The sequence below is a fragment of the Bombina bombina genome, chromosome 3 (genome assembly GCF_027579735.1).
Source record: "Bombina bombina isolate aBomBom1 chromosome 3, aBomBom1.pri, whole genome shotgun sequence".
Taxonomy (NCBI): domain Eukaryota; kingdom Metazoa; phylum Chordata; class Amphibia; order Anura; family Bombinatoridae; genus Bombina; species Bombina bombina.
The window spans coordinates 985890387-985912230 of NC_069501.1; the positions used below are offsets into that span (position 1 = coordinate 985890387).

At 40.4% G+C, this 21844-nt stretch overlaps 1 protein-coding gene across 1 annotated transcript in view; it reads left to right on the top strand.

Moving 5' to 3' along the window:
* Positions 1–21844, top strand: part of ANKRD52 (ankyrin repeat domain 52) — a 374590-nt gene that overhangs the window by 38961 nt on the left and 313785 nt on the right. Inside the window, exons 2-3 of the mRNA XM_053705506.1 lie at positions 19039–19122; positions 20231–20309. Coding sequence (XP_053561481.1) covers positions 19039–19122; positions 20231–20309 — 163 coding nt within the window. The remainder of the gene's footprint in view (positions 1–19038; positions 19123–20230; positions 20310–21844) is intronic.

Here is a 21844-nt window from a genome sequence, read left to right on the forward strand (position 1 = left end):
TTTTAAGGGTTAACAGCTTGAAAATTGGGGTGCAATACTTTGAATGTATTAAGACACTGGTGAAAATTTGGTAAAGATTGGATAATTCCTTCATAGTTTTTCACATATTCAGTAATAAAGTGTGCCCTGTTTAACATTTAAAGAGACAGTAACGGTTTTGTTTTAAAACGGTTTTTGTGCTTTATTAACCAGTTTAAGCCTGTTTAACATGTCTGTACCTTCAGATAGATCATGTTCTGTATGTATGGTAGCCAATGTGGTTCCCCATTCAAATATAGTGTGATAATTGTGCCATTGCGTCCAAACAAAGTAAGGACAGAACTGTCACAAATTGTAAAGTTGCCCAGGATGATTCCTCAGATGAAGGGAGTAGACATAGTTCTACATCATCTCCTTCTGTGTCTATACCAGTTATGCCCGCGCAGGCGACCCCTAGTATTTCTAGCGCGCCAATGCTTGTTACTATGCAGTAATTGACGGCAGTAATGGATAACTCCATAGCTAATATTTTATCCAAAATGCCAGCATTTCAGAGAAAGCGCGATTGCTCTGTTTTAAACACTGTAGAGCAGGAGGGCGCTGATGATAATTTTTCTGTCATACCCTCACACCAATCTGAAGTGGCAGTGAGGGAGGGTTTGTCAGATGGGGAAATTTCTGATACAGGAAGAATTTCTCAGCAGGCAGAACCTGATGTTGTGACATTTAAATTTAAATTAGAGCATCTCCGCGCATTACTTAAGGAGGTACTATCTACTCTGGATGAGTGTGACAATCTGGTCAATCCAGAAAAATTGTGCAAGATGGACAGTTCCTTGAGGTCCCGGTGCACCCTGATGCTTTTCCGATACCTAAACGGGTGGCGGACATAGTGAATAAGGAGTGGGAGAAGCCAGGCATACCTTTTTGTCCCTCCTCCTATATTTAAGAAATTGTTCCCTATAGTCGACCCCAGGAAGGACACATGGCAAACAGTCCCTAAGGTCGAGGGGGAGTTTTCTACTCTAGCCAAGCGCACGACCATTCCTATTGAGGACAATTGTGCTTTCAAAGATCCTATGGATAAAAAATTGGAGGGTTTGCTTAAAAAGATTTTTGTACAGCAAGGTTACCTCCTTCAACCTATTTCGTGCATTATTCTTGTCACTTCAGCGGCGTGGTTCTGGTTCGAGGAACTGGAAAAGTCGCTCAGTAGGGAGACTCCGTATGAGGAAGTCATGGACAGAATTTACGCACTTAAGTTAGCTAATTCCTTTATTTTAGACGCCGCTTTGCAGTTAGCGAGGTTAGCGGCAAAAAATTCAGGGTTTACAATTGTGGCGCGCAGAGCGCTCTGGCTAAAGTCTTGGTCGGCGGATGTATCTTCCAAGACAAAATTGCTTAATACCCCTTTCAAAGGTAAGACCCCTTTTGGGCCAGAATTGAAAGAGATTATTTCAGTCATCACTGGGGGAAAGGGCCATGCCCTCCCACAAGATAAACCTTTCAAGGCTAAGAATAAGTCCAATTTTCGTTCCTTTCGCAATTTCAGGAACGGACCGGCTTTCAACTCGGCAGCCTCTAGACAAGAGGGTAACGCTTCCCAGACTAAACCAGCTTGGAAATCAATGCAAGGCTGGAACAAGGGTAAACAGGTCAAGAAACCTGCTGCTGCTACCAAGACAGCATGAAGAGGTAGCCCCCGATCCGGAACCGGATCTAGTAGGGGGCAGACTCTCTCTCTTTGCTCAGGCTTGGGCAAGAGATGTTCAGGATCCCTGGGCACTAGAAATAGTCTCTCAGGGTTATCTTCTAGAATTCAAGGAACTACCCCCAAGGGGAAGGTTCCACATGTCTCACTTATCTTCAAACCAAGTAAAGAGATAGGCATTCTTACATTGTGTAGAAGACCTGTTAAAGATGGGAGTGATACTCCCAGTTCCAACTGTGGAACAAGGTCAGGGTTTTTACTCAAATCTGTTTGTAGTTCCCAAAAAAAAAAAAAAAAAAAGAGGGAACTTTCAGACCAATTCTGGATTTAAAAATTCTAAACAAATTTCTCAGAGTGCCATCGTTCAAAATGGAAACTATTCGAAGGATTTTACCTACAATCCAGGAGGGTCAATTTATGACTACCGTGGATCTAGAGGATGCGTATCTGCATATTCCTATCCACAAAGATCATCATCAGTTCCTAAGGTTCGCCTTTCTGGACAAACATTACCTATTGTGGCTCTCCCATTCGGACTAGCCACTGCTCCAAGGATTTTCACAAAGGTGCTCGGGTCCCTTCTAGCGGTTCTAAGACCCAGGGGCATTGCAGTGGCACCTTACTTGGACGACATCCTAATTCAAGCGTCGTCTCTTTCAAAGACAAAGGCTCACACATTGTTCTAGCCTTTCTCAGATCTCACGGGTGGTAGGTGAACATAGAAAAATGTTCCCCGTCTCCGTCAACAAGAGTCCCTTTCTTGGGAACAATAATAGATTCTTTAGAAATGAAGATTTTCCTGACAGATGTCAAAGCTTCTAAACGCTTGTCAAGTTCTTCTCTGTTCTACGGCCTTCCATAGCTCAGTGCATGGAAGTAGTAGGGTTGATGGTTGCAGCAATGGACATAGTTCCTTTTGCGCGAATTCATCTAAGACCATTACAACTGTGCATGCTCAAACAGTGGAATGGGGACTATACAGACTTGTCTCCAGTGATTCAAGTAGATCAGAAGACCAGAGACTCACTCCGTTGGTGGCTGACTCAGGATCACCTGTCCCAGGGAATGAGCTTCCGCAGACCAGAGTGGGTCATTGTCACGACCGACGCCAGTCTATTAGGCTGGGGCGCGGTCTGGGATTCCCTGAAAGCTCAGGGTCTATGGTCTCAGGAAGAGTCTCTTCTCCCGATAAACATCCTGGAACTGAGAGCGATATTCAATGCTCTCCGGGCTTGGCCTCAACTAGCAAAGGCCAGATTCATAAGATTCCAATCAGACAACATGACTGTTGCTTACTTCAACCATCAGGGGGGAACAAGGAGTTCCCTGGCAATGAGAGAGGTGACCAAGATCATCAAATGGGCGGAGGATCACTCCTACCTCCTGTCTGCGATCCACATCCCAGGAGTGGAAAACTGGGAGGCGGATTATCTGAGTCGTCAGACCTTTTCATCCGGGGGAGTGGGAACTCCACCCGGAGGTGTTTTTTTGCCCAGTTGACCCAATTATGGGGCATTCCAGACATGGATCTGATGGCGTCTCGTCAGAACTTCAAGGTTCCTTGCTATGGGTCCAGATCCAGGGATCCCAAGGCGACTCTAGTGGATGCATTAGTGGCGCCTTGGACTTTCAACCTAGCTTATGCGTTTCCACCGTTCCTTCTCATTCCCAGGCTGGTAGCCAGGATCAAACAGGAGAAGGCCTCTGTGATTTTGATAGCTCCTGCGTGGCCACGCAGGACTTGGTATGCAGACCTGGTGAATATGTCATCGGCTCCACCATGGAAGCTACCTTTGAGACAGGATCTTCTAGTACAAGGTCCATTCGAACATCCAAATCTAGTTTCTCTCCAGCTGACTGCTCGGAAATTGAACGCTTGATTTTGTCTAAGCGTGGGTTTTCGGATTCTGTGATAGATACTCTGGTACAAGCCAGAAAACCTGTGACTAGAAAGATTACCATAAAATATGGAAAAGATATATCTGTTGGTGTGAATCCAAGGGATTCTCATGGAGAAAGATTAAAATTCCTAGGATCCTTTCCTTTCTCCAAGAAGGTTTGGATAAGGGATTATCAGCGAGTTCTCTAAAAGGACAGATTTCTGCTTTATCTGTCTTGTTACACAAACGACTGGCAGCTGTGCCAGATGTTCAAGCTTTTGTTCAGGCTTTGGTCAGGATCAAGCCTGTTTACAGACCCTTGACTCCTCCCTGGAGTCTAAATTTGGTTCTTTCAGTTCTTCAAGGGGTTCCGTTTGAACCCTTACATTCCATAGATATCAAGATGTTATCTTGGAAAGTTCTGTTTTTGGTTGCTATTCTTCTGCTAGAAGAGTTTCTGCATTATCTGCTCTGCAGTGTAATCCGCCCTATCTGGTGTTCCATTCAGATAAGGTTGTTTTGCGTACTAAACCTGGTTTCCTTCCAAAGGTTGTTTCCAACAACAATATTAACCAGGAAATAGTTGTGCCTTCTTTGTGTCCGAATCCAGTTTCAAAGAAGGAACGCTTGTTACACAATTTAGATGTAGTCCGTGCTTTAAAGTTCTATTTAGAAGCAACAAAGGATTTCAGACAAACGTCTTCTCTGTTTATAGTTTATTCTGGCAAGAGGAGAGGTCAAAAAAGCTACTGCTACCTCTTTCCTTTTGGCTGAAAAGCATCATACGATTGGCTTACGAGACTGCCGGACGGCAGCCTCCTGAACGAATCACAGCTCACTCTACTAGGGCTGTGGCTTCCACATGGGCCTTCAAGAACGAGGCTTCTGTTCATCAGATATGTAAGGCAGCGACCTGGTCTTCTCTGCACACTTTGTCCAAATTCTACAAATTTGATACTTTTGCTTCTTCGGAGGCTATTTTTGGGAGAAAGGTTTTGCAAGCCGTGGTGCCTTCTGTTTAGGTAACCTGATTTGCTCCCTCCCTTCATCCGTGTCCTAAAGCTTTGGTATTGGTTCCCACAAGTAATGGATGACACCGTGGACCGGACACACCAATGTTGGAGAAAACAGAATTTATGCTTACCTGATAAATTACTTTCTCCAACGGTGTGTCCGGTCCACGGCCCGCCCTGGTTTTTTAATCAGGTTTGAAGAATTTCTTTCTCTATACACTACAGTCACCAATGCACACTATAGTTTCTCCTTTTTTCTCCTAACCGTCGGTCGAATGACTGGGGGGGGCGGAGCCTGGGAGGGACTATATGGACAGCTCTTGCTGTGTGCTCTCCTTGCCTTTCCCTGTGGGGGAGGAGAATATCCCACAAGTAATGGATGACACCGTGGACCGGACACACCGTTGGAGAAAGTAATTTATCAGGTAAGCATAAATTCTGTTTTTCTCCAAAAATTTTAAATGAGGTTCACTATTTGGGACCCAAAGTGGTCCCTTTATGTTTAAGAATACCTTCAGTAGTTTGGCATCTTTCATATTACTAAGAGATCCAAAAATGGCCTTGTGTAGAAAGTATATAGCTTGATTGGCAAGCATTATGTATTCTAGTATTCTTAAAATATGTCATATAACCTGGAATGTATATCTTGCTTTTTCTGGCTCAAATCCGATGTATACATTGAGACAAGTTTTTTCTTTATATTTTTTTGTATTAACATATATTGGTTGCAATATACAGTCATTATTTTTTTTTGCTTTATTTTGCTGTAAAATACATCTGATAATGTTACTTGTTCCACTTTCTTCTATGAAGGCTTGGGTTAGTACTTTTAGCTAATTTATCTATGAGGTTTTGGTTACTAGATATAGTATCTCACAAAAGTTAGTACACCCCTCACATTTTTGTAAATATTTTATTATATCTTTTCATGGGACAACACTGAAGAAATTACGCTTTGCTACAATGTAAAGTAGTGAGTGTACAGCCTGTATAACAGTGTAAATTTGCTGTCCCCTCAAAATAACTCAACACACGGCCATTAATTTCTAAACTTTTGGCAACAAAAGTGAGTACACCCCTAAGTGGAAATGTCCATATTGGGCCCAATTAGCCATTTTGCCTCCCCGATGTTGTGTGACTCGTTAGGGTTACAAGGTCTCAGGTGTAAATGGGGAGCAGGTGTGTTAAATTTGGTGTTATTACTCTCATACTGGTCACTAGAAGTTCAACATAGCACCTCATGGCAAAGAACTCTCTGAGGATCTGAAAAAAAGAATTGTTGCTCTACATAAAGATGGCCTAGGCTTTAAGAAGATTGCCAAGACCCTGAAACTGAGCTGCAGCACGGTGGGCAAGACCATACAGTGGTTTCACAGGACAGGCTCCACTCAGAACAGGCTTTGCCATGGTCGACCAAAGAAGTTGAGTGCACATGCTCAGTGTCATAGCCAGAGGTTGTCTTTAAGCAATAGACATATGAGTGCTGCCAGCATTGCTGCAGAGTTTGAAGGGGTGGGGAATCAGCCTGTTAGTGCTCAGACCATAAGCTGCTCACTGCATCAAATTAGTCTGCATGGCTGTCATCCCAGAAGGAAGCCTCTTTTAAAAATGATGCACAAGAAAGCCTGCAAACAGTTTGCTGAAGACAAGCAGACTAAGGACATGGATTACTAGAACCATGTCCAGTGGTCTGATGAGATCAAGATAAACTTATTTGGTTAAGATGGTGTCAAGCGTGTGTGGCAGCAACCAGGTGAGGAATACAAAGACAAGTGTGTCTTGCCTACAGTCAAGCATGGTGATGGGAGTGTCATGGTCTGGGCCTGCATGAGTGCTGCCGGCACTGGGAAGCCATGATGTTGTCATGGAGGAGTGGAAGAGGACTCCAATGGCAACCTGTGAAGCTCTGGTGATTGGTGAAATCCATGCCCAAGAGGGTTAAGGCAGTGCTGGAAAATAGGAGTGGCCACACAAAATATTGACACTTTGGGCCCAATTTGGACATTTCCACTTAGGGGTGTTGCCAACGGTTTAGACATTAATGGCTGTGTATTGAGTTATTTTGAGGGAACAGAAAATTTACACTGTTATACAGGCTGTACACTCACTAATTTACATTGTAGCAAAGTTTCATTTCTTCAGTGTTATCGCATGAAAAGATATAATAAAAATATTTACAAAAATGTGAGGGGTGTACTTACTTTTGTGAGATACTGTATGTGCATTTGTCAGTTTTGTTAACTGCAGAATGCGGAAGAAGGCAGCCCCTTGCAGCTTTTGACTAATTTCAGAGCCAAAATTATTCTTGTGAAAATTCAACACACTAAATCCAGATCTTAGTGTGTTGCACTTTCAAAAGGATAATTTTGTCTATGAAATGAGCTGAAAGTCACAAGGGGCTGCCTTCTTCCGCATTCTGCAGTTAACAAAACTGCTGAATGCACATATCTAATTACGCCCTTCCTTACATTCTCTGTACTCATTTGCTTTTTTGAAGCTGGATTATCAGTTTTTCATCAACAATCATGATAGAAAAAGTGTGTGTGTATATATATATATATATATATGTACAGTATGTATGTGTATATGTATGTATATATAAATATCTAGATCTATCTCTCTCACACAGGAAAAAGTCCAGGTACCTCGTCAAGGTTTCTTCCAAATACACCTGGGTCCCTAAACAGCCACACAATGCAGACTCACAATCAAACAACTGTGAAAAAAAGCAACTGTGAAAAAATGGAGGGTGCACAGGCTTATGTAATTTCCCCCAAACATATACAAAACACGGGTGGGGTCAGCAGTCTCAGGCCGGACCGGGTACACATCCCATGACCCTGCAACATGCACAGCCCTGGGTGCAAACCAGCACTCTCAGGAAGCTGCACTGTCACCAGAGTTTATCTTCTCAGATGGTAAAGCTGCCCATTCTTCCTGGCAAAAAAGCCTCCAGTTCCTGTAAATTCTTGGTCTGTCTTGTATGAACTGCACGTTTTGAGATCTCCCCAGAGTGGCTCAATGATATTGAGGTCAGTAGACTGAGATGGCCACTCCAGAACCTTTACTTTATTCTGCTGTAGCCAATGACAGGTTGACTTGGCCTTGTGTTTAGGATCATTGTGATGTTGGATTGTCCAAGTTTGTCCCATGCGTAGCTTCCGGGCTGATGAATACAAATTTTCCTCCAGTATTTTTTGATAACATACTGCATTCATCTTGCCATCAATTCTGACCAAAGTTCCTGTGCCTTTGTAGCTCACACATCCCCCAAAACATCAGCGATCCACCTCTGTGTTTCACAGTAGGAATGGTGTACCTTTCATCATAGGCATTGTTGACTCCTCTCCAAATGTAGCGTTTATGGTTGTGGCCAAAAAGCTCAATTTTGGTCTCATCACTCCAAATGACTTTGTGCCAGAAGGTTTGAGGCTTGTCTCTGTGCTGTTTGGCGTATTGTAAGTGGGATACTTTGTAGCATTTGCGCAGTAATGGCTTTCTTCTGGCGACTCGATCATGCAGCCCATCTTTCTTCAAGTGCCTCCTTATTGTGCATCTTGTAACAGCCACACCACAAGTCCTTTATTTCACCTGAAGTTATTTGTGGGTTTTTCTTTGCATCTCAAACAATTTTCCTGGCAGTTGTGGTTGAAATTTTAGTTGGTCTACCTGACCGTGGTTTGGTTTCAACAGAACCCCTCATTTTCCACTTCTTGATTAGAGTTTGAACACTGCTGATTGGCATTCTCAATTCCTTGGATATCTTTTTATATCCCTTTACTGTTTTATACAGTTCAGCTACCTTTTCCCGCAGATCCTTTGACAATTCTTTTGCTTTCCCCATGACTCACAATCAATCGTCAGTTCAGCACTGGATGAGGTCTGTCAGGAGTCCAGAAACTCATTGACCTTTTATACACACACTAATTACAAGCAAACAGATCACAGGTGAGGATGGTTACCTTTAATAGCCATTCAAACCCCTTTGTGTCAACTTGTGTGCATGTTATCAGGCCAAAATCACCAGGGTATGTAAACTTTTAATCAGGGTCATTTGGGTAGTTTCTGTTGTCATTATGATTTAAAAAGAGTAAACACAGTTGATTGATAATAATAGTTTTCAGCCAAATACTAACCATGAGTGAAAGAAACGTTTTTGTGTTTGCATTCATAGATATCTATATCTATATCTCTTTTAGATAAGGATAAAAAGGAATGTATGTCTGTTTATTTAAATAAGGTCTGAGGAAGGGGAGGAAGTCCCCGAAACGTCACGCATTGAAGGATATATCCACTATTTGAAATCCAGTGAATGCAGTCTGTTTTTGTAATATTTGTAACTGCTTGAAAAACCCAATATACTGTAATTTGGCTGTGGGTATATAGGTGTGTTTGTGTGTGAATACAGAAAAATACATATGTACACACATATAAACAGTGTTTTTTTTTTTTTTTTTTTTTTTTTTTTGGGGGGGGGGGGGGGGGAGAGGAACCGGTACTGCATAGATTATTGATTGATATATTGTGCTCAGTAATTTGCAATGCTTAATATATTTAGCAGCCTCCTCTTGTGAAAACTAGAGTATTTACATAACGATTACAAATATTACCTGTTATAATATGGCAGTGGTGGATGTGTGTATGTATGTATGTATGTGTGTATGTGTGTGTATATATATATATATATATATATATATATATATATATATATATATATATATATATATATATATATATATATATATATATATATATATATATATATATATATATATGTGTGTGTATATATATATATGTATATGTGTGTGTATATATATGTGTGTATATATATATATATATATATATATATATATATATATATATATATATATATATATATATACGCACGCACAAAACCCTAAGCAAAATGCGATTCGACTCTCTCGATTGTGTTAACTTTAAACTTGGAATACAAGCACTATTTCTATTGTATGCAAAAATACGATATTGCTTGCACGCAACAGTTAACATGCCACTTGTAATCTAGCCCAGTATGTCCCACTTGAATAAAATGGATGCTACATGTGCAGATGCATTTCTTTTACAAGATATGACGAGTCCATGGATTTCATCCTTACTTATGGGATATCGCCTCCTGGTCAGCAGGAGGAGGCAAAGAGCACCACAGCTGAGCTGTGTGTGTGTGTGTATATATATATATATATATATATATATATCTATATATATATATCTATATCTATATATATCTCCTCCCACCCCAGTCATTCTCTTTGCCTGTGTTAGTGATAGGAAGAGGCAGAGGGAGGTGCTAGTTTATAGATTCTTCAATCAAGTGTTTTTTATTTTTTAAGTAGTGCCACAGTGTGCTACTTTGTTCTGAGGTGTAGCCTAGACCAAATCAGTCTCTTCAATAAAATAAGAGAAGCATTTGATGACTTTTAAGCTATGGGAACTTGTGAGACATTCTCACTGCGCCTCCCATAGACTGCCTGCTGCCGTGTTTGTAAAAAGTCTGAGGGAGAAAATGCTCAGTACTTTTGTTTCCACAGGCCAATGTGAATGGGAGAAGAGTACTTCACAAGCCGGGTGAGATGCCTTGCTGCCGGGCAGCCTTCTAAAGGTAAGTGCTAAGCTTTATTATCTATCCTCTGGTGGCTCAGAGGGAATGTAACAAGCTGGGTTCAATCCTGGCATGTACTAAGAATGGAGTTGGCACTTTATTTTTTAAAATATATTTCCCTGAAATGGGGGTTAGTTTTTCAAGGCAGCCCTGTATTCAGAAACATGTCGCCCCTTTAAAACCCCAGCGGCTTCTACCTATTTAGCAGCCGACAGGGAGGGTTCTCCTTTTTTTTAAATTTTGGGTGATTCTTGAGGGGGCATGTTGTATAATCCCTGCGTCTTGCGGTTTCTATTCTGAAAGGAAGCCGGCAGGCGGGGTGTTTCTATGTCTGGTATACTTTTATTTGTCATGCTGCCAATAATGTGGAAAGTACATTGGGAAGTGGCAATAATAAGATTTGGGAACGGGTTAAAAATTAATAACCCCTTTCATGACAGGTACTCGTGATCGCTATGACTTAAGTTTAAGTAAAGGCGACAGGGAGTTTTGTTTATGTTGCTTTAGGATGTTACGTTATTTCCTACTGTGTGAACTGACTAACCGGCGGTTTCATTTTTGTTTAACATAGCCGCATGGGTGCTGGAGATCGATACGCCCACGATGGGTGGAATGATACGCGCCATTGTGTGCACGCCCTTTTACTTGTTGCTGTCTTCTGAGATCTACGCCCACGATGGGAGGAGTCTCGTTGACTACCGTTGAGCGCTCGCCATTTGTGGTTTCTAACGGAACGCCGGATGCCTCCTCAGCTGTGTTTTGAACAACATGCAGCTGAGAGGTTTTCGCGCCGTCCGGAAAGCCTTTTGGGTGTATGGGACGGTTTCTCTATCAGTTAGAGAGACGTCGCCAGCCCGTGAATTGAAATTCAGTGGTTTAGCTGATTCTGATCAGTCCCAGTTAGTAATGCCTTTTATTGTTAGGTTCTCTCTGAGGAGACAACTGTGCCATACGTTTAGTTGCTTATATATTATGAAAGAACAACAATCACCTTATTATGTTGTTCATCATGTCTCAGTGCTATCCCTTCAGCTTGGATTACTGTAAGCTATAGTAGAAGTTGCTTACAAAACACAAGGGAGAACGTTATTTTCAGTTTTAAAGGAACAGTAACGTTTGTGTGGTGTGTTAATTTTTTATTATAAATGCTCCTTCGGCTAAAGATTGCTGCTCTGGGGCCCGTTAACACTGGTCATTGCATCCCACAGTCTTTTCATGTCCCACATGCAGTGCTCTGTGGTTCATTACATGGGAATTGTTGCTCTGGTCATGGCTTCTGTATGGTAACATAGCAATGTCTGTTGCTAGCAGGATTAACATAGAAACATAGAAACATAGATATTGACGGCAGATAAGAGCCATAGGCCCAGCAAGTCTGCCCCACCTTACCTAACAGTATAAACTTATCTAGTTCGTAGGATAGCCCTATGCTTGTCCCATGCATTTTTAAAGTCCCCCACAGTGTTTGTTGCTACTACCTCTTGAGGAAGTTTATTCCATAAATCAATCACTCTTTCTGTAAAGAAGTGCTTCCTCAAATTACTCCTGAATCTACTACCCTTTAGCTTGAGCTCATGACCCCTTGTTCTTGAATTTTCCATTTTATGTAAAATACCCACAGCCTCAGTTTTACTAAACCCTTTAATGTACTTGAAAGTTGCTATCATATCACCTCTTTCCCTTCTCTCCTCTAAGCTATACATATTTAGGTCATTGAGCCTATCCTGGTAAGTTTTATTTTTTAGACCATGTACCATTTTGGTAGCCCTCCTTTGCACAGATTCAAGTTTGTTAATATCCTTCTGAAGATATGGCCTCCAGAACTGCACACAATACTCAAGATGAGGCCTAACTAATGATCTATAAAGTGGCATAAGAACCTTACTATTTCTGCTGCAAATACCTCTACCAATACATCCAAGCATTCTGCTAGCCTTACTCGCTGCCTTACTACATTGTTTACTAAGTTTTAAATCATCTGAAATAATAATTCCCAAGTCCTGTTCCTCGTCTGTAACAGTCAGTAAAGTGTCATTGAGTCTGTAATTAACATTTGGATTTTTCTTCCCTAAATGCATTATTTTACACTTTGCTGTGTTAAACTTTAGATCCCAGTCGTTTGTCCAATCCTCCAATTGTTGTATATCACTTCTCATTTTGTCTACCCCCCCTGGAACATCCACTCTGTTGCAAATTTTTGTATCATCTGCAAAGAGACATACTTTCCCCTGTAGCCCTTTGCTGATATCGCAGATAAATATGTTAAACAAAACAGGCCCCAGAACTGACCCCTGAGGAACACCACTAGTAACAGCCCCCTCTGCTGAATGAACTCCATTTACTAAGACACTTTGTTTTCTGTCCTTAAGCCAGCATTCCACCCAGTTCACAATTTTTGAATCTAGACCAAGGAGATATAGTTTGTGAATAAGTTTATTGTGTGGGACGGTGTCAAACGCTTTGCTGAAATCTAGATATGCTACATCAACTGCTCCTCCCTTGTCTAATACTTTTGTTACATAATCAAAGAAGTCAATTAGATTAGTCTGACATGATCTCCCTGAAGTAAAACCATGCTGATTTTGGTCCTCTAAATTGTTTGTCTTTATGTAAGTCATAATTCTTTCCTTTAAGAGGCTTTCCATTAATTTCCCTACTACTGAAGTTAAACTAACTGGCCTGTAGTTGCCAGATTCTTCTCTACTGCCCTTTTTATGAAGAGGTATTACATTTGCTATTCTCCAATCATCTGGGACAGCTCCTGTTAATAGTGACTGATTAAACAGATCAGTTAATGGGACAGTTAGCACTGAACGAAGTTCTTTTAAAACCCTTGGATGAATATTATCAGGACCCACTGCCTTTGTAACATTTATTTTTGATAATGCTAACAAAACCTCATCCTCTGTAAAAAGATTACTGTTAAGCTTGTTTCTATTTTGCATAGCATCCCTTAATGTAGACATTGTATCTTCACAATCTTTAGTGAAAACAGAACAGAAGTAATCATTGAGACAGTCTGCAATCTGCTTATCTCCTTCTATTATTCTACCATCAACTGATTTCAATTTTACTATTCCTACCTTATTTTTTCTTTCACTGATATATCTAAAGAATGTTTTGTCCCCATGTTTTACTGACTGTGCTATCTTCTCTTCTGCATCAGCTTTAACCTTCCTAATTAACTGCTTAGTCTTTTTTTGTTGGAGTCTCCATATTTTCATATCATCATCTGCTTGTGTGTGTCTGTAATTTTTATAAGCTATCTTTTTTGTCTTTACAGCATGTGCTACTTCTTTGAATGTTCCATATGTTTTTAGAGACATCTTTTCTGCATTAGATGCTATAGCAGCATTCTCACACGGATGTGTTTCCTTACAAACGAGAAAATAAATTCTTGCAGTTTTATTTTTAAAGTGACAGTAGCACTCATAAAATAATGTTTCTTTATCAGCTGTCAAGAAATGGTAACGTTTTTATTTGATGTTTTTTTTCCAGCTGTTTAATGTATACGTCAGCTTTGTACTTATATGGTGCAACCATAAAAGCCTATTGTCAGTGTCCCATTCAGGGATAGTTGGACATCTTAATGAAAACCTTCCATTGGTCTTTCCTGAGTGATGTAATTGGGATTTAAATGAGACCGTGGTTAAAGTGGCAGTAAAGAGTTGAACTGATTCTTCTCATTCAGTTGCATAAAGCAGTACATTTGTTTTTGACAACTGTTCCTCTCATTTGTCGATTCTACTAGGGATCGTTCAGATTGTTTCGGATTAGATGCTTAAGCAGCATTCTAACTCTTGCCAATATTCATGCCATACTTGCCTCTAGTACCTTTTCAAGGGTAATTTGGACAAGTTTATTTAACGTAAGACATGGTTCAAAAGGGGACTTCTGGTCTCTGTACGATCTAACTAATAGCTGGTCTTAAAATAAACTTTTTGTTAACCTAAGTTTTTTTTTTTTTTTTTTCTGATCAGTGCAATATCTAGTTACTATTTTTAAGATAAAGGAGTCAGTAACACCTTTTAGTCAAATGTCCCACAATGGGTACCTTTTTACTGACACTGTGCCTACCTTTATAGATTGGCAGGTGCCCAAATTTACATGTAATTTTCTGAAGAATGACTACGTTATACAAGATGGTATGCGCGTATCATTTGGCTGTATACTGTTAAGTAAATAATCTCAGTTTTAACTGTTCAAGTGACAGTACGGGTCCTTTTTATTAGGACATTACAGCTGTTTTCTTGGTGTACATTCCTCCTTTGCGACTTAAGATGGAACATAAGCACTCCACTATAGATTTCCTTTAGGATATAAATGGAATTATAGTTATGGCCTTAGCTAGTTCAGTTATAGACTACTTGCAGATTACCTAGTTGGCGGCTAAGAGTTTGGGATCTCCGTCTTAGCACGCAGAGCCTTCGGGTTGAAATCTTGGTCTGTGGATGTGTCATCTTCATCTGAGTTTTTGACCTCCATTGACCCAGGAGGGTCCATTTGTAGATTTCGTGGATTGCACGTATATCTTCATGCCTTTATCCACAGAAATCATCTCAAATTCATGAGGTTTGCCTTTCTGGGCAAACATTTTTGGTTTGTGGTTCTGCCTTTTGGTCTGGCCACGGCACCCTGGATTTTAACAGGGGTTCTGGAGTCCCTGCTGGCGAAGACCGCGGGGCATTTCAGTAACGCCTTATCTGGACGATATTCTGATCCAGGCGTCGTCTTATCAGCTGACAAAGGCTCATACCAACAGGGTTCTATCCTTTCTAAGGACTCACGGGTGGAAGGTGAATCTAGAAAAAGTTCACTAATTCCACAGACAGGGGTTCCTTTTCCTGGGAACTTTAATAGATTCTATATCCATGAAAATCTTCTTGACGAAAGTCAAAGTTAAAGATTTTGATTACATGCCGATCCCTTCAGTCCAATCCTCGGCCATCAGTGGCTCAGTGCATGGAGGTGATTGGATTGATGGTGGCGGCAATGGACATCATTCCGTTTGCTCGTTTTCATCTCAGACTTCTACAACGGAGTATGCTCAGACAGTGGAATGGAGATTTTGCAATTTTTTTCTCCTCAGATAAATCTGGATTAGGAGACAAGAGTCTCTCTTCTTGGTGGTTGTCGCAGGATCATCTGTCCCAAGGGACGTTCTTCCGCAGACCCTCATGGGGGATATTGACAACGGACGCCAGTCTACTAGGAGGGCAGTCTGGAATTCCCTGAAGACTCGGGGTGTGTGGACTCGGTCGGAGTCTCTACTTCCAATAAATATTCTGGAATTGAGGGCAATATCAATGCGCTTCAGGCTTGGCCTCAGTTGGCTTTGGACAACATCACGACTGTGGCTTATATCAATCATCAGGGAGGAACAAGGAGTTCCTTAGCGATGACAGAAGTATCCAAAAATGATTTGGTGGGCGGAGGCTCACTCTTGTTATCTGTCAGCAATCTACATCCCAGGAGTGGGAAGCGGATTTTTTGAGCAGACAGACGTTTCATCCGGGGGAAATGGGAACTCCATCCGGAGGTTTTTGCCACTCTGATTCTCAGATGGGGCAGGCCGGAGTTGGATCTTATGACATCTCGTCAGAATGCCAAGCTCCCGAGATACGGATCCAGGTCCAGGGATCCTCAGGCCGAACTGATAGATGCCTTGGCAGTGCCTTGGTCATTCCACCTAGCTTATGTATTCTCCGCATTTGCTCTCCCTCACCGGGTGATTGCTCGAGTCAAACAGGAGAGGGCTTCAGTGATTCTCATCGCTCCTGCGTGGCCTCGCAGGACTTGGTATGCCGATCTGGTGGATATGTCATCTCTGCCACCGTGGAAGCTTCCATTGAGGCAGGACCTCCTCATTCAGGGACCCTTACATCATCCGTATCTAGTTTCTCTGCAGCTGTCTGCTTGGAGATTGAACGCTTGATTTTATCTAAGCGAGGTTTCTCTGATTCGGTCATTGATACCTTGATCCAGGCACGTAAGCCTGTTACTAGAAAGATTTACCATAAGATGTGGCGTAAATATCTTTTTTGGTGCGAATCCAAGGGCTACTCATGGAGTGAGATTAGGATTCCTAGGATTTTATCTTTTCTCCAAGAAGGATTGGAGAAAGGGTTATCAGCAAGTTCCTTAAAGGGACAGATTTCTGCTTTATCTATTTTGCTACAAACGTCTGGCAGATATTCCGGATGTTCAATCCTTTTGTCAGGCTCTGACTAGAATCAGACTTGTGTTTAGACCTATTGCTCCTCCTTGGAGTTTGAATGTAGTTCTTAAGGTTCTTCAAGGGGTTCCGTTTGAACCTATGCATTCCATAGATATTAAAATTGTTATCTTGGAAAGTTTTATTTTGGGTTGCTATTTCTTCTGCTCGCGGAGTGTCTGATCTTTCAGCATTACAATGCGATTCTCCTTACCTTATTTTTCATTCCGATAAGGTAGTGTTACGTACCAAACCTGGGTTCTTCCTAAGGTTGTTTCCAACAAAAATATTAATCAGGATATTATTGTTCCTTCATTGTGTCCTAATCCTTCTAAGAAGGGAGCGTCTGTTATATAACTTGGACGTGGTCTGTGCCCTGAAGTTTTACTTACAGGCGACTAAAGAATTTCGTCAATCATCTTCATTATTTGTTGTTTTTTCTGGAAAACGTCGGGGTCAGAAAGCTACGGCTACCTCTCTTTCTTTTTGGCTTAAGAGTATCATCCGTTTTGCATAGACTGCTGGACAGCAGCCTCCTGAAAGAATTGCGGCTCATTCTACTAGGGCTGTAGCTTCCTCATGGGCATTTAAAGATGATGCTTCTGTTGAACAGATTTGCAAGGTTGCAACTTGGTCGTCTCTTCACACTTTTTCCAAATTTGATGCTTTTGCCTCGTCTGAGGCTGTTTTTGGGAGAAAGGTTCTTCAAGCAGTGGTGCCTACCGTTTAGGTTCCTGTCTTGTCCCTCCCTTTCATCCGTGTCCTATAGCTTTGGTATTGTATCCCATAAGTAAGGATGAAATCCGTGGACTCGTCATATCTTGTAAAAGAAAAGGAAATTTATGCTTACCTGATAAATGTATTTCTTTTACGATATGACGAGTCCACGGCCCACCCTGTCATTTTCCAAGACAGGTCTTTATTTTGGTTAAACTTCAGTCACCTCTGCACCTTGGCTTTTCCTTTCTCTTCCTAACCTCGGTCGAATGACTGGAGTGGGAGGGAAGGGAGGAGCTATATATATATACAGCTCTGCTGTGGTGCTCTTTGCCTCCTCCTGCTGACCAGGAGGCGATATCCCATAAGTAAGGATGAAATCCGTGGACTCGTCATATCGTAAAAGAAATAAATTTATCAGGTAAGCATAAATTTCCTTTTTTGCAGCATATATAGGCCCTATGTTCGTCAATGCAATCACTAATCCTCATTATTGTGTCTCCTATATACATTTTTGAACACGGGCGCTTAATGAGATGTATAATATAACTTTACTTTGTTGTAATTTAATCTCTAATATTAAATAGTTTTGTCCTTTTGGGTGTATAAATGTCTTACCCCTAATTATAGTATTGCAACTCACACAATTAACACAAGGCTAACACCCATTATTTTTGGTTGTGATGTAACCTCTATCCCTTTTTTCGTATTAGCGCCCAAGTCGTTGAATTTTTTTATTTCTTTTGTAAGCCATTATGGCAGGAAGCTATAAACAAGGTAGTAGATTTACATTCTCCCAATATTATGCCAATGTCTCTTGACCAGTTTCTCTATCTTTTTACTACGATAGCTATATCTAGAGACACAAAACCTAGCGGTTATCTTTTGTAATAGTCTTACACTGTGTTGATAATTGGTCTCTGGTTACTTTATCAATCTTGGATATTTCATTTCAGCTAAATCTTTTAGATAACCCCTAGCAATAAATGTATCACTTTTTTTTTATTTTTTATATAGCACTACACATTTTCCTGACTATCCTTTTAACACAAACCAGTTGGCTACTAGGTAAAGAGTCACACACTATAGTGTAATAGCTTATTATGAATCTTTGTGGTCTTACTATAAATGTAACTTAACAAAGTGTGTGTTTTCTCTTCAATTGTTACTTTAGTATCTAAAAACACAATAGACTCTTCACCCCATGAAGGTGAACTTAATCTCCTAACTGCTTGATTTATGCTTTTCACAAACTCTCAAACAAGGTACCAGTGTGGCCACACCATATGCCACATGCATCACAGCACTCCCTGCAAACTCAGCCTATTTGATTTGGTTGTGTTTTGAATTCGTAGAAACATCTATTTCATATAAATAATATAAACGTAACTCAAGAAGTTATTTCCCGTACATTTATACTCTACAGCCGATATAACAAGTTATTTACTGTTCACTTTCCTTTTAAAATTTTTTCATTTTGCACATTTATACCCTTTTAAGACCTATATTTCTAAGCTCAGTTTTGTCACATTAATCACAATGTGTTATGAACTCAAAGGCTGGAATACTATAGATAAGAGGTCAACTACTATATGTTAAGCAATTAATTAGCGTTTGCTTTAATTTGTTTTCATAATATACTGATGACAGTGTCCGTATTAGACACATTATACCAAGCTAAATCTGTGCGTGGTCCAACAGCAGCTTCTACAACATCTTAAAAATATATATTGCCATCTGTTAATGTACTTAGAATACTATTCTTAGCTGTAATGTACTATATCCGTCTGCTGTATCTCTTGTATTCTAAAATTTACATTTCAAAGTATACTTAATAAAGGCAATATGTTCCAGCGTTCTATAGATATACAAGTATATTTACATGTATTTATTTTATCCTCTAGCCACCACTGGTCCAAGCAATATTTAATCGCAACATAGAAGAAGTGCAGTTGTTGCTCAACCAGAAGGAAAATGTTAATGTGTTGGTAAGTAACTGTTCAGTTTGGTTTGTTTTTTGCTGCTAACCAAAAGACTAGAAATAAACAGTCAACATTAAACTTTCATGAATCAGACAGTGCATGCAGTTTTAGGAGACTTTTTTTTTTTTTATATACACTCTTTTTGAGGCACCAGCTCCTACTGAGCATGTGCACAAGTTAATATAGTGTACGTATACTAGTCTGTGATTGGCTGATTGATGGCTGTTACATGATACAGGGGGACGGAAAAATGGGGGAAAAATATAAATATTAAAAAAAATATATATTTATACTGCTTAGCTGAAATTAAGAGCGATATTGCATTGTCTTTTTATTAAGCATGTGTAAATTATGCAATTGTACTGTATTAAATGGTCCTTTAAGACACTTTTAAATTCATTTATATTATCATATTTACTTAGATTTGTATCCTTTGTTGAAAATCATATGTACATATATTTAGCAGCAGAAATGCATTACTGGGAGCTAGTTAGTAATTGATGGCTACACACATTTGTCTGTCATTGGCTCGCTAGATTTGTTCATCTAACTCCCAGTAGTGCACTGCTTCTCTGGAGCTGACTTTAACTATGTGTTTAATCCATTTGTAGGGGGTTAAACACATATTTATATATAAACAATTGTGCAATAATACAAATGCTCATTTTAAAGCATTTTTATATCCATTTAAATCAATAGGATTTATACACAATAGCAACTCTGTTACTCTATTATAAAGCCTATCAAAAGACTTAGAGAATACAAAATACACATTTTATTTATATATTTGTAGAATCAATAACTATGATGTAAAGTTAACTTATAGGACAAGTTGTAGGTAACTTGAAATATGTGTACATAACACATAATATTAAAAGGACATACAAGTCTTTATCAATCTTAAGTAGACTCTAAAACATTGTTATTTTTTTACTATTTAATGGTAACACTCTCCATAGCCCTCTTAATGTGTACTCCTGTGGGGGAAAAAAACCCTTACTAGCATAATAGAACTCTAAGACTCTATATTTATGCATTGCAGCTGCAGATATAGCATGTGCCTGTTATTTGGTAAACCTAACTAGCTGTTTTTAACCTCTCCTTCCATTAACAGGACCAAGAGAGACGCTCTCCCCTGCATGCTGCTGCCTACGTAGGAGACACCCAAATTATTGAGCTATTAATACAGTCAGGTAAGGTCTGCATAGTAAGACTGCTATCATGAGCAGATGGTACTGGTGTCTGAGGGGGACACTTAAGGCCTGATGATCTAAAGCTCTCTGGGCTGGCGAGAATAAAGAATGCTTGCCAGTCCTATTTCCATTGTGGAATGATCTAAAGCCGTATTGGTAGGAGCTAAGGCTGTGCGATATGGGAAATAAAAAATGCATTAAACAGTACAGAATCTTATAAATATATGCTCACAATAAGTTTCTTGCTCCCAAATTAGACCAAATGGAGACTGGCTTAAATTCTGTCATAAATATATATTTAAATACTCTTAGCAATCCAACACTCAGTGAGAGTGGATGTCTGATGTCTGTCCCTAAATCCTGACACATATACTGAAGAGCAAACAGATAAACATGCGCACAGTCAACACACGGTACACAACATACACACAGTACACAGCATATACACACATGTACACAGTCTCAAATACCCAGCAACCCACATACATGCAGACACACACAGCAACATACACACACACACACACACACCACATATACATACATACATACAGCAATATACACACACTACATACATGCAGACACACAGCAACATACACACACACACACCACATACGTGCAGACACACAGCAACATACACACACTACATACATGCAGACACACAGCAACATACACACATGCAGACACACCGCAACATATACACACACACCACATACATGCAGACATATGCCTTCTTAGTCCCTGCTATGCGATACAGATAGACCTCACTGGGTCATTCAAGCAGCCAATATAAGGAGGGGGGGAAGCAGGAGGAAGAGAGAGAGGGCAGCGTGGTGTTGCTGTAAATATGTCAAAATAAAGTGAACTATTGTGGCAGCTCCTGCTTACAACCAAACAGCTGAGACAGACAGTAAGAAACAAACAAAAACAAAAACTGGCTGCTCGTTCTTACATGGCTCATTACTCTGTACTATCTCTCTGCCAGCAGGGCAAGTAAACTGAACTACGGCTCTCACATTGTAGCATGAATCTGGCTTTTAGCATAATGTGCTGGGTGATAATGAGCAGGAGCAGCTCATCAGCCCCTCCTACTTACGCTCCAGATCTGTGGGTGATGGTGCATGTAGACGCCACTGCTACAACACTAAGGATCCAACTGGAAACGGAGGAGTTGTATCAGGCTGAGCACTTCAGTCACTCCTGACAGTTACGCATTACAGAATTAACCAGCCCGCCACTGGCTGGCAGCCTGAACTCCGCCTCCATTCCTATTCTAAAGACTAGAGCCGACTACTGGCTCTGTGAAGAGGAGTGCTGCAAGAAATACAAGAGCATCTGTGCGTTGCGGGGAAAATGGCTTGACAGTGTTTTTTTTTAAATCGCATAATCTTGCGATTCGAAATCGCAAGAAAATTTAATCGCACAGTCCTAGTACAAAAGTGCACAATAAAATTTGTATTTTAAAAATCTTATAAAATGAATAATTAAGCCATTCACACATCAATACGCAGAAAAAATTCTATTAAGGTGCACCAAAA